Source organism: Limulus polyphemus, unplaced genomic scaffold (genome assembly GCF_000517525.1).
Source record: "Limulus polyphemus unplaced genomic scaffold, Limulus_polyphemus-2.1.2 Scaffold8, whole genome shotgun sequence".
NCBI classification, from domain to species: Eukaryota; Metazoa; Arthropoda; class Merostomata; order Xiphosura; family Limulidae; genus Limulus; species Limulus polyphemus.
Genome location: NW_013665618.1, coordinates 1313202 through 1327135, shown reverse-complemented (window position 1 = coordinate 1327135; position 13934 = coordinate 1313202). Strand labels below are relative to the sequence as shown.

Below are 13934 nucleotides of genomic sequence, written 5' to 3'. Positions count from 1 at the left end.
CGAAGTTCATAGCACACTGACTATAACAAACTAATAATAGGTACTCTTTTGGGGGGGGGGCGTCGCATGGGTTATATTCATAGGCGTGTGGAAGCTTTCTAGAAAATTCAGATTACGTAACAATACAAATTTAAGCGTTTACGTACATACATATATTGTTGATTCTTACTCTCGAGAATCTTCTACAACTTTGGAGAATAAGCGGGAGTTTCGCAATACATATTTAACAGTATAAGCAATGCATGTTTGTAAATATAAATTTAATCTAAATAAACGTCAATATTAAAATAAATATATAATAACAAATTCGTTACAGTTTGAATTGTTTTAATATATTATTTTAAAACAAGTGGACTGTGTGCTGTTTGTTTATTGTTGAAATTTATCACCAACAAATCACAGACACCTACTGTAAAGAATCCGGCCCATACATAAACCCTGATAGTGTGATAATAAGGTGAATGGAAAGAAACATAGATTGTTGTTTAGTCTTGAGCTCAATAGACTAAAGATACAAGTTCCTATAGAGTAGAAACGGGGTCGCACAAAATAAAACAAATAGGTCCGACTAATCAATATGATAAATACTGTAGATCAAAATAGGTCGTTATAGATAAATACAAATAGGTCATTTTAAAATAAAAAGGGTGAACGGAATTATATTTAGTTGATAAGTCACTCAATTTTATAGACAATGAAACTCTGCTGAGAAGCACGTACAATTAATAAAGTATAACTCATATGTTTGGTGTTTCGAGATGTATTTTACACACATAGTAATCTTATATTTATTTATGAGTTTCAAGAATATGCAGTGTTGAACCTAATAATTTATTATTGTAAATTATTCAGCCAGACAGCCTGTTTATGTTTAATATTTATTTATTTAAAGCACATCTTAGAATATTGTATAAGGTGGGTGGCACATTTCATAACAATGGCTTGAACATTGTTGGGTCTGAAGCAGTTTGACTTGTACCACGTTATCACGAAACTTATAAGCATATTTTACTTGTGATATCTTTTGTGGCTGAGCATATTGGTGAAACATCAGTGAATAAGTAGTACAGAGTACTAAAACTGAAGTATCTCTTGTTCCGATATTTTATGTGGTGTTTTTTACTGCATTTTTTTGTCGAAATAATTAACACACACACATTTCTGCCGATAAATTTGGACTGCAATCTTTAATAGAATTTAGTGCCATAACATACACATTTACCTAGAACACATGTAAAGTTTTTTTACATATATAAAACAACATCATTTTAGTGTATAAGTACTTGTGTTATATCTTACACTTTCCCACCCCCCATCTTTTGTGGTCATATTCACCCACTCGAACCCTCGGAGATACCGATGTTTGCGTTTTGTGTTATGAGTATCACCAACTCAATGAATATTGCGAATAATGACGTCAAAATGAGGTTATTATTGCTATTCCAAATATAGGCATACTTTTGATTCTTCACGTTTTACAATTTCACCTCAGTCAGTGCAGTGTGAGTCACAAAAATTAAGAGGTTTATATTAGATATTATAGACTTACTATTGAACACCGTATTGTTTATTCTAAATTTTAATTGAACTTGTTGTTGGCGAAAATTCCAGATATTATTGATCTAAGGCAATATCAATACAGTGCGGGCAATATCAAAACATATTTGATATTATGGATCTTTGCACTTCTTACTCACTTCAGTTAACAAGTATTTACTGAAATAGGATTCGGTTAATAAAACGTCTGTTTTTAATTTTTCTAAATACTTTATACCGTGTTATTAATATTTCTAACATTTGATCAGGTTTTATATTTTGAAGAAAGCTAATATTTTATTAATATTTCAAAATTTATCACTGATGCATTCTGTATATCTTCATACTTCACGCGCATGCTTAGTGACCTATTTATCGTATTTTCAAGTTGTCTTTTGGTGCAGGTGGACTTTATCACACCTTAAAAAGAAGGTAACCATTGCCTTGCACTGGCAATACGCGTGTAATAAAAATTAGTCTAATATCGCTTGAGCAGATAGATGTTATCATACATTAAATAAGGTAACGAATTGCTTGCACTGCCAGTACATGTGTATTATGAAAATGTTGATGGAATTAACCAATCTTCTACCATAAAGAGGAAAATGTTGATGAAAAAATTGCGATCTAAACTTTTGACTTAATTCAAGATTGAAGGTCCGGCTGAGTTTTAAGTCAGTTTGGAAAACGTGGCCAGTCTGTAGCAAACGTTTTCACTTTTAGATGTCGCACGTAAATAACTTTTGCAATTTTCTTAAAATTTTATATTACTTTCATACGGTTTCTGTACTCTTTTTTTATTATTTAAAAAATCAAATTGATATTCTAAATTATATGAAAATAAAATTAATCATTAAGGGATAGAAAAACGTGTAGATTACATATAATAGTGTTAGAACATGCTTAGTGCAGTTGAGAGGCTGCAAAGTGAGAGTGAATACTGTACAAATATGTTTCAGCTTTTATGAAACGCTACAGGAAGAATCTCCTGCGTGGCATTTCTTCAACCTATAAGCAAACATCGAGATTCAAGGGCCAGAGTTAAAATGTATGTACACAAATGAAGTTTCACCGATGAAACTCACACGTGAGAACCATCTGCACAATATATTAGTCGTTGGGCGCGGTGTGAATATAGCACAAACACTAACATTGACTTAGTATATACGATATTCAGCTGCACAACAGGAATTATATCCACGCGAGACTTTGGAATCAATTATTCGTGCTACCTGTTCAACTTCAAGATTGTGTGTGTGAATCCAAGCAGAAGGCAGAAAAGAACATAAAATAATAACTATAAACACTATGGGTTGCTGAGAAAAGTTGTTTTTAATGACCTATGTAGAGTGAATTGACTGTTTTGCAGAAGGTGCAATTTGAACTTTGAACAATCAGTAACTAGTGATATAAAACGTATCAATAAGAAACTTAGCGATAAAATTAAACAAAGGAGAAGGACTTGTCGCGCTCGATTAAATATGTTGCTTCAGTTTTTTGTTTATCGTATATAGATGAACAAGTGAATGCGCGGCTAAACGACAAAAAAACGCATATGTGATTAAGATAAAAGCAATTGCAATGAACATTCGGGTTCAGCAGACACCAGGTTAGGGTGGTGTGCTAAACAAAACTGAGTAATCAAATAGTTTGCATGATATGACTTCTTTATTAGATAAAATTATCTCATAAAGTGAAACTGCTAGATTCTGTCTTGTCTTGAAAGATTTATTAGTGCATGTGTATATGTTTGTATTACACTAGCAATGTAGTTTGTTTTTCGAATTTCAAGTGAAGTGTCTGAATTGTTTTTTACAGCATTATTGGGCTATAACTGTAAACACTTGAGTCATAATACAGTAGAAAAAGTTGGTCATTAAAGCTATTTGCCAGTGTTACATATTTGGCATATTTAATCTGAATGGCACCTTATGTGATATGAAATTTACGAGATAAACGGACAGGTCACAGACTCGAAGTTCAGGCATAACAATCCCTAACTTAGAACTGCTCAACACACACACACACACACACACACACACAGAACAACCAGTCAGCAGCATCCAGTGTCCATCCGGCTATTCGCAATTGAATAACGGTACTGACTGTCACAGCTGAAAGAATCGGGTGAGTATGGCCTAATGATCAGCGAGCCGGACTCTGAATCAAGATGGTCCACGTTTCGCGTCCCATTACTGCGAAATCGCGCTTCGAACTTTGGGCTATGTAAAGAGTGTAGGTCAAACCCATTATTCGATCAGAGTAGCTCAAGAGTTCGCGATGGGTGCTGTTGATTAGCTGACTTCCCTCTAGTCTATCAATTCAAATTTAGGGGATACACCTGAAAGTTCGGAGTGTTTTCAGCGGTAATATCGCAGCTCGAAGGTTGGGCCTTCAGAGCTGCAGCTGAGCATGCCAACCACTTGGCCACGCGCATTTTGTAAGAGCATACTTAAGCACACTCGTAAAGAAAGAAAGATTATCCACTACGTGAAAATGAAAATAACAGAATGTCACGCAATTATTTAATTGTTCATTAAAACTTTTTTTCCTAGCATTTTAAAAGTGTATTTTCTTGTATACATGTGTAACAATATTGCCATATATGACATAGTGATTTTTAGCTCAGTAGTGTTTAAGTATGAATTGTAGACGTGTTTGTTTGGTTATTTGTATTTAAGCACAAAGCTACACAGTGGGCTATCTGTGTTCTGCCCACCACGGATATCAAAACGCGGTTTCTAGCGTTGTAAGTCCGCAGACATACTGCTGCGTCACTTGGGGGGCTCAGACATGTGAGTGAGTATTAGAAGGTGTGATATCTGCATAGTTCAAGTTTTTGTACAGTTATAATTCAAATACATATTTGCAGAACCAAGACATAATAACGTTTGAAGAATAAATATGTTCCCACAAAAAATGACTAAATTTAGTTTCTGCAACTACTCATTTCTACTGTGATGTAGAATAAAACATTAAAAAGTTTGTTGGAAATTACTGAATACGGTAAATAGTAAATTAAAAATATATTAAAATGTCAATATAATATCAACATTGCACTTTAATGTGTCACGTTAATTATTTTACGCAGTTATCTATATATCATAACTTTGTATTAAAAGATACAATGTTGAACGTTTAAGCTTTGTTATAAGATATACAATATATTATCTAATTATATCAATTTGACAACTTAACTGATTTACTGTCGAATAAAATCGCGTCCCCTAGTGGGTCATTGATAAGTTTACGCACTTACTTCGCTATATTCAGAACTTCGATTTCCTGTGGTGGGTCCACAGTGGCTTACTGATAAGTCTGAAAGCTTGTAACGTAAAAAAAAACAACAAAAAAAACGGGTTTTGATACTCGTAATGGGCTCAACACAGATAGCATATCCTGTTGCTTTACGCTCATCAACAAGCAAGGAAATCCCCGTGATGGACAAAATGCAGACAGCCCAGCAGTACAAAAACAAAAGAGTAAAATCGTATGACAAATTCAAGATTAAAACAAATGTCAAACGTTTTTATTTTTTTTCATTTTTGGTGCTTTTGTTCTGGACTTTTTTTTTTATCATTGTGCAGATAATACTGTTCTGTCTAAAACAACCAGTTAAAGAAGGTCAGAAATGCTACCGAATTAAGAAAGTGCTCGAATGACGAGTCTAAGTGTTCTTTATGTTGTATTCATACAGAACATAGTTCATTCTTGTGTAGAGTGCAAGTGGAATTTACCCAATGAGCATTTTGGTTTGGTTGGTCCTATACCAGTGATGGATGAACGTCTAACTTGGTCAGGTTTAACCTCGTTGCGACTTGTGGAAAAAACTCGCATTCTATACGGTTGATTCTCGTGTCACGTGACCTGTAGAAACGTAACTGATTTGTTTCACGACAAAAACGTGATTATCATGTTGAAGAATAGAAGTAGTAGTAGTAGTATGCCATGTAATTCTTGTAGCATCATAAAATAGTGATGAACTAACTCCCCATTTGTGAGGTAAACGCATCGCATCAAATTTCGTAAATCCTGAGCTATACACTTGTTTGTTTTTGAGTGATAGATTTCGCAGCACGATGTGGCGGTACATTATCTGTGTATTATTCAACAAATCTAATTAAGCAAAGAACACGGTCATGTAATAATCATGAACCGTATTTGTTAATACAAGTAAAAAGATTGCTGATTGATAGAGTGATTTTTAATATATTTCAAGTTTTTTGGGTAATAATTAAAGAAATTATAATAATAGTTTTTGTCTGTCTTGAAAATGCGCGCGCACTTAATTTCATCGGATGTAAACAAAATACAAATGTAACTATACTTACTATACTTTAGTTAACATTTTGTACAATAACATATTAAAGGCTTATCAACGTTTAAAAAAAGGCCTAAGGTCAGGTTGTAGTATAAGTTTAATTATTGATAGGGCTAAACCCCTACGGTATGTAACACTAACTAAACTACAGCAAAAATTTACACAAGTTACAGTGTTAATTTATCTCTTATCGAATGTAAATAATACTTAATAAAGGCTTAACCAATGTTAGGCCTAAGACATATGAACTTATAGATTTCGGTGTCTGCTATTAGAATAGATACTAATTTGATTGCAGATGTTTTGCGGGTCTCTACTGGTCTATTATAATAGCAGTTACTGATTCAATACAAACAACATTATATAGGATCTAGTCGATGAACAGTAAGTTAGTTTTTAAAAATGTATTTTGATTCAAGTTGTGAAATTTAAATTGATTGTTTTCTATTTATCTCGGAAATAATTTTCGTCACTTCAGTAAAAAGATGACTGTATCATCATTGGACCAGTATCCTACTTCCAAGGCGTGCTGTTAAAGACAATTGTTTTAAAGAGGTAATTTTAGGGAGACATACTGTCGGGCTGGACAGCAGTTGTTAAAGATGCTCAGAAGGAGGCAGAAGATGCGTGATTTCCATGCTCTTTGTCGACTTAACAGCATGTTTTTCAGTCTGAAGCCACGGATTATAGGTGGTAGTGTAGAAAAAGGAAGTCACGGGTGTAAAAATGATAACTTGCATGTGTTCGTGTGTTAATGTCATCGTACACGCTGTATACGAAGATTTGATAACAGTTTGCCCAAAATTATCCATATACATATTTTATTTTTGTGCTTATTGTGGTATCCTTGTATTTAGAAATTCCGCACATATTATCACAGGAGATCCGAGGATTTAATTGGCAAGTAAGTTACCGATAAAAGCAATGATCGTGAGTGGGTGGGTGGGAAAGATGTAAAGAAAATACTTTCTTCAAATCCAAAATATAATTAGATTTTTTTTCAGATTATGGCCTTAGTCATCTCAGATAGCTGATTGGTATTATTATTATTTTACGGTTTACCTCTACGATCGTCAGGACGAACACTGGTCTTCATATGTATAAAACAAAATAAATGTGCGGCTTAGATGGACAAATACTAGGACAAGAATGTAAAACGATTGTCACGAGCGAATAGTCCGGCTTAACTAAGTCCGTCATAACTTACAACGGAATTTTAAACGAAACTCTACCATTTCTAGCGACTACAACCTGGAAAGTTATTATTTATTGACCACTCTTTATTCCCATGTGTGTGTGTCGGAACAATAATGTAAGAGTCAACTTTCAAATTACCTAACGCAACAGACCAATCAGAATAAAGGGTCAGTCTAAAATTGGCAGGACCTAGAAGGGCGCGAAATTTCCGATATTCAGGTTTGAATTGTGAATTGCTAAAAACTAGAAACTAGTTACAGAAAGGGTGGGTTGACATTAAGATTATCACATTAAAACAATACACAGAAAAAGTATGCTATATCTTAATTAAACAGGCCAATAGTGATAGCACACTTGACTATAGGTATGAGGTTCCGTGGTTTGCGTCCCTTTACCGCATGAAAAGAAAAAGAGAGAGATAGAGAAGAAAAACATTGTGTACGAAAGAGAAAGTGAGTGTGATTTAATGAACTTTTTTCAACAATCGAATTTTCTTCGAACCAGAAGATTTCTATGTACGTTTGTATCTTATGACTTTCAAACACACGGTTTGCCATGCTGTCCATTCTTGTATACCCTGTTATACAAGTCCATCTTCCAAGAACTGTTACCTAAATAGTGCTTATGGTTAGCGTGTGGGACTATGGAGCTGAGATTCCGCGGTTTGCGTCCCATTACTGCGAAAAAAATGTGCTCCTCGCACTTTAGGATCGTGGGTGCGTTATAAGAATGACAGTCAAATCCTTTTATTCGGCTAGATTAGCCCCGAGTAGGTGGTGTATGCTGTTGGCTAGCTGCCTTCTCTTTGTTCTATCCCTTCCAAATTTGGGACGGCTTGTGCAGATAGCCCTCGAGTAGAAACTCCACAAAACAAAGTAGTAGAATAGTGCACATATGATTTAAGTATTTGTAAATAGAGATGGCTTAGGCTGTTCTATATCAAAACGTTATGTTGACATATCAACATATCAATGTGCTTATAGGCCGTATATCACATGGTGTTTAACTGACTTTCCAGAAGCATGATTTGTAACTTAGGAAAAGTGAACGCCGCTTGAACTGTTGTGGTGCTCTACCACCACATAACAGGAGTAATGATGAAATGTTACATATTCGCTTTTACACAGCCAAAAGAACACATGTTGACAAGGCAACGCGATAACACACGAGGGTCCTTGTTTATGGCCTTTTAATGTATACATTCACTTTACTCGGCTGCTGATATCACATGCAAACTATATATCACAAGAAAAGTCTAAAACAAAAGGCAAAATCCGATATAACCTGATCTTTTAGAGAACTGATAATTTTGAGGTAACTTAAACCATGCACCATAGTTCGCATGTGTAAGAGTTTGTTTTATGGTGCTGGTGGTTTGCTTTCTTATGTGTATTTTCTAAGGAGACATAATTCCTCGTGGTTAATTATGAAGATTGCTTCTGGAAACGAACTACACTGAGTTATTGGCATTTACACAGCAAAACGCTGTTTTTTAAGTTGAAGTCAGAATACTGTTGCAGTATGGTAAGAACCTCTGATATCTTTACTTACGAATGTTGAAGCATTCAAAAAGTAATGGTGAAATTACTTAAAACTTGGTGGTTGGACAACGTTATGAACAGATAAGTTCATGATATGGCAATGTGTATGTGAGAAGTTGGCTAAAACCGTTATGGCTGGCTGATTGTTTTCCCTGAGTTTCCAGAATTCCGGATTTCACTTGTCTAAAAATTTCAGATTTTACAGTACATGATGGTGGAGAGGAGTTTATATTAATTATTTTTAACTAAAAAATCTGATAAAGGAAAGTAATATTAGGTTATATGTATCATTTTTATTGTGTTTTTTTTAGTCTTTGATTTGTGGGGGATCGTGCCCATCAAATTGGAACTTTTATATCCCGAATAGTGTGTATAAAATTCCGAACAACTTTAATCATTTGTATTATTTAAGTGTGTGAATAAAAGTTTTTAATGAATTTTTGCTAACTCACTTTCGCGTCAATGAGGTATATTATTGTTATTATTATTGCCCACAGTTGGGTTTACCTTAGTAAGTGTTCCTATGTTTGGGATAGTACATTAAGTTTTCTAATTGTGAATATTATGTTACGTGACACTGTTGTTGTAGCAGAGGTTGATAAACTACTTAGGTTCGTGTAGTAATGTTGTCTCTAAACTGAAACCAGTCTGTTCTAAGGTTTACTACGAATTTCTTCCTTCACTTTCAATCCAAACAAGACCGGATGTTTACCATTAATATACACACCTACATACTTACAAAAAGCGCCACTTTCCAGCTTCGCGCTGTTAAAGCCTATTCTTATTCTTGCTGAACAAAGAATAGCATAGACTCACTCACTTTGTGAATAGCCGTATCTTTGAGGGGAAGGTACAAACAGGTTTGGCCGCGCAGACAATCTTCGGCTACCCACCCCAAGGAAAGCCGCATTAGCTTGATCTGTCGTGCCTCTGGCTAAACACTATCGGTGCGAACCGCCTGGTTGGAGAGTATACTTACCTGCTGATATGGTCTCAGAACTACAATCTAAAACATAGCTATTTTACAAGTGCTTGCGAGAGAACTCGGACGACGGAAGAAGTGTGTTCTAGAGTCTAGACTAAAGAAAAGGAGAGAGTAGGGGAGGGCTAGGTGGAGTAGCAAGTTTGAGCAAACATTGCAAACCTGTTGAATTCACTAGGAATACGTTAACAATACTACAGCTGTCGTGATCATCTAGTGCTTCAGTAGACTTTGTGTTGGTCATAGGACCATATCGTCACACGTGATTTAACATGCTTTGTCGCCATCCTGTTATGTTACAGTTTTCCAGTAAACTATGACCATCACGTGCTGCAGTTATGACGTTCAACATATCGACCTCGTTCACGTCTCTCTGAGAAATTTATCTTTGTTCCACACAGTGTAAACATACAAGCTTGTTGTCGACCGTGTTGTAACGTTTTAGTAGTCATATGGGAGACAAACTGTTACGGTAAGAAGATGAGAGTCAAGTGGAACCGAAATTTAGACGGTTTCTCCGGAAGTGATACAAGGCATGGATACAAGTCACTGCCGACTTCGCGAGGACGTTTTCCCGTTTCAGATCATGGCCCCTCTGACAAAAGGGAGAATCAATATACTTCTTCGAGTACTAGTCATTGGAAATCATACCGTCAGCGTTTTGGCATCTTCAGTATTCTTCGGTGTAGAGAATGCTGTACAGATCCAGCTGCTGAAGAAGGTTTTAAGCAGTCACATGACGTGAAGTATAATAGCCCACAGAATTACACTAGACTCCAGTACCACACAAGCCTGCTCTCTGGTGGTGATCCTGTACGATGCAATGAGAAAAGTCACGTTTCTATAGCGGGAAAAATTGACCAACATGTAAAGCGTTTAAAACATAACAGCAAAGTTACGAATAAATCTCAGCAAACTGCAAGCCAAACAGTGAAAGTAGTTAAATTTGAAAGGTCGCTAGTTTCCCATGACTTACAAGGTCATTCAAGCGTAACATTTCAAAGCCCCAAGATCTTTTCTTGTCATAAACTTGCAGATGACATTCTTCCTTTCTGTACGATTGGTACCAATACAGTAGCAATCGAAAGCGACACACCGAATAATTATTTAATTCATTCTTCTCAACCTTCATACACTACTTTGGAGGATAATATAAGCCGTGGAGGACAGCCGCTAACGACGTTTAGTTCTACTCCTGTGTCCTGTAATGACAGTCGAAAAAAAAAGTTACAAAATCCTGAGAGCACAATAAAAGAAGACTCGGCAAGTTTAGAATGTTCGTCTTCACTGACAAAGGAAGAAAGAAAACTCAATACCCCAAGAATGTCAGCCTCGTCTAGAAGATACCAGTATCGTGATGGCAATACTAGAGAACTAAGTAGAAGTTGTGATGACAATAGTTTTGATGATCGGTTGTCTACAATCACTCCATTAGTTTTTCACGTGGGAAATAGCAAGAGTGTCCGTCAAAATAATCTCACTCCTCCTCCTGGTTATAAGGTCATGAGAGTAAAGCCGAACATGTCAACAACCCTTACAGTGCCGATAGAAAACTTAACTCAGGCGTCTTTCAGTACGCAAGAAATTACCCACATGCCGAAAAGCATGACTTCATTTTGTTCCATATCGAGTGCCGATTCTTCTTATGTCTCACAACTCAAACAGGACAAATACGATAGTACTTTTAGTATTAGTTCCAAAATTCCAGTTTTAACAAACAAATCTACAAATGCTCCATTTTCTCGTGAAAGTGGAGCTCGAAAAGACATTTATCAAGATGTTGTTGAGTCACCATCACCAGATATACGTGTTTCCGATTCACGGCTTAGATTTCAAATATTGCCTGTAGATCTTGCAAACAGAGAAAAACTTTGTGATGAAAAATTCAAATGCGAGACATCTAGAAGGAGACATAAGCATGTTAAAGATGAAGATTCTGAGGTAGACAGAAATTCCTTCAGGACCAAAGCCAACCATGGAAGAAGCAATCTTGAATCAAAGGATCTTCTTTGCGATGGAAAACCAGAGAAGTCCATGGATGAGGACACTGTAAATATTGATGTCCTGGACTCGTGTAGCAATATTTCTGTTGATGGTAGTTGTTCACATGAGTCACCGTGTAGGCATCAGCAGACAACAAACATCATTGTCACCAAGGCAGAAATTATTAATTCATATGAACCGTCAGTAATGAAAGCAGCTTCAACTAGAAGTAAGTCGAACTTGATTCTATACTCTGCCTCGTAACTAATAGTGTCCTATAATTACTTGGCAACAAGTATTGTGGTCGGCTTCATGTGAAAGTTCATATGAGTGTGAGAGGGAGATACGTTACGCATTTTGAAACTGTATTCGACAAAATTTCATCAAACATTCTACTCAAGTAGAAAAGATTTTTAGTGTTAAAACATTAAATTTGGAGTATATTAATTCCTTTGAGAATGAGCAGTGAATTATTCATTCATTTAACTGGTTTTAAGTTTTGTGGCGCTAGGCAAGGGTAGGGACGACTGCTCATTTGTGTTTTTGTTCCATACCAACTGAGATTAAAATTTTCTATATTTTTATTAAAATATGTTAGCTTAATTAATATTTTAATCACATATTCTTGAACCAATTAGTCTGAAACAGTTCGTATATTGTGTTTAACTTCTCTGTACAGTATATTTAGTCAGAATTAGTAATGTAGGGGTAAGAATTATGTTTAAAATTAACTTCTTGGTTCAAAATATGTTTTATTAAGGATACTTCCACTTTATATTTTATTGGACCTGAGTAGTTTAAATATGGCAGATAGTATAAAACTGTTTATGTTTTCTTTGCATCTATCCCATTCCCATGATATGACCGTTCTTTTAAGCTTTTGAATAATTACTTGGTACTTTTGTACGCATTATAGTTATTAACTTGTCTGGTTAGTCAGCTTGCTTTTCTTTTTTATGTAATAACAGGTTCTTTCAGTAGAACCACCCATGTGCAGTGTGATATAATTGGAGAGTATATAATTGATGTTTCATGGTTTTCTCTCTGAACACCCATGCACTCTCTCAACAGGCCAAACAAAATTGATAATTATATTTGTATCATGACGATTATTCAGTTTTATGTCATGAAGTTTATGGTTCGGAAACTGCTTAAAAGTATGATAATAATTTTTGACCAAAAATACACGCACAATTCCCGGTAACATTTAACGTAAATGGTCTATCTCCGGTATAACTTCACGTTATGTATAGAGTTGCTGAATTTTTTTGATGAAGGTTGCTCATCGTACTAAGGATTAAACTAATTCCTACTACCAGGACCAAACTTTGCACGTTTACTTTTACTGTTCACAATGAGAAGAAATATATTCTACTACTTGCACTGTAATCTGTGTTATAGATCTGAGGCCATGGGTGCGTTATAAGAGTGACACGCAAATCCCACTATTCGATTAAAATAGCCCTAAAATTTGACGGTGGGTGTTATTGACTTGTTCCTTCCTTGTAGTCTATCGCCTCAAAATTTAAGGACGGCTCTGTGTAGATAGCCTTGTGTAGCTTTTGGCAAATATCTGAAATAAGTAAGTGTACAAACGTCTTAAAGCAAGTACGTGAAGATAAGAATATGATTAGCAAGTATTATAAATTGAAGCTACTTTCGGCTGAAGACTGTTCCCAACATTGTAAATATTACTGTAGTATGATAAACAAAGAACATTAAGTTGTCATTTTGTAGGGTTAGGAAGTCGCTCTTAATTTGTCAGACGTTCTATTATAAAACCGAGTTTTAACGTTATAGCTATTAATGATTGTATAAAATCTAAGTTTAAATAAATCATTGATTTATCTATCAGCATATGTGGAAAGTCTTATGTAATAAATTAAACGTTAATTATGGCAAACATAAATGACATTTAAAACGATGCTACGAGCATTTTCGAGAAATAATTAAGGTTAAAGATGTACATATGATTTGATACACATATATATATATATATATATATATACCTCATTTATTTAACATAACGACTGTTCTCGCAAAATAACCCACTTCTCAATACATTTATTTTGTAACGACTTTTGTTTTTACAACACTTTCAATTGGTACGAATTCACACACACATATATATATATATTACATGAAAATAGCATTTAATTTCTTTATTTTACAGTTTCTTGTTTGTCTTTAATTTGTGCTTTGTAAAAACATATCAAACACTTAGTCATTGATTTTTTTTTAAATATTTGTACGCCACAGGTTCTCAGGCCTTGCTTAAAAGTTGAACAGCAAGAGCTGTACAACAGTTTGTTGATGTTCTTTAGCCTTCGCAGGACTAACCTTCTGGGCTAGTCGCTTGTCACTAGCTGGAGCT

At 35.1% G+C, this 13934-nt stretch overlaps 2 protein-coding genes across 5 annotated transcripts in view; both read left to right on the top strand.

Annotated features, from left to right (window-relative positions):
- The window catches only part of LOC106478095 (restin homolog), a 139184-nt gene that overhangs the window by 60486 nt on the left and 64764 nt on the right, over nucleotides 1-13934 (top strand). The window lies entirely within an intron of this gene.
- Nucleotides 9415-13934, top strand: part of LOC111084931 — a 29803-nt gene continuing 25283 nt past the window's right edge. The window contains exon 1 of the mRNA XM_022381565.1: nucleotides 9415-11789. Within this exon, the coding sequence (XP_022237273.1) occupies nucleotides 10058-11789 (1732 nt within the window). The 5' untranslated portion in view covers nucleotides 9415-10057. The remainder of the gene's footprint in view (nucleotides 11790-13934) is intronic.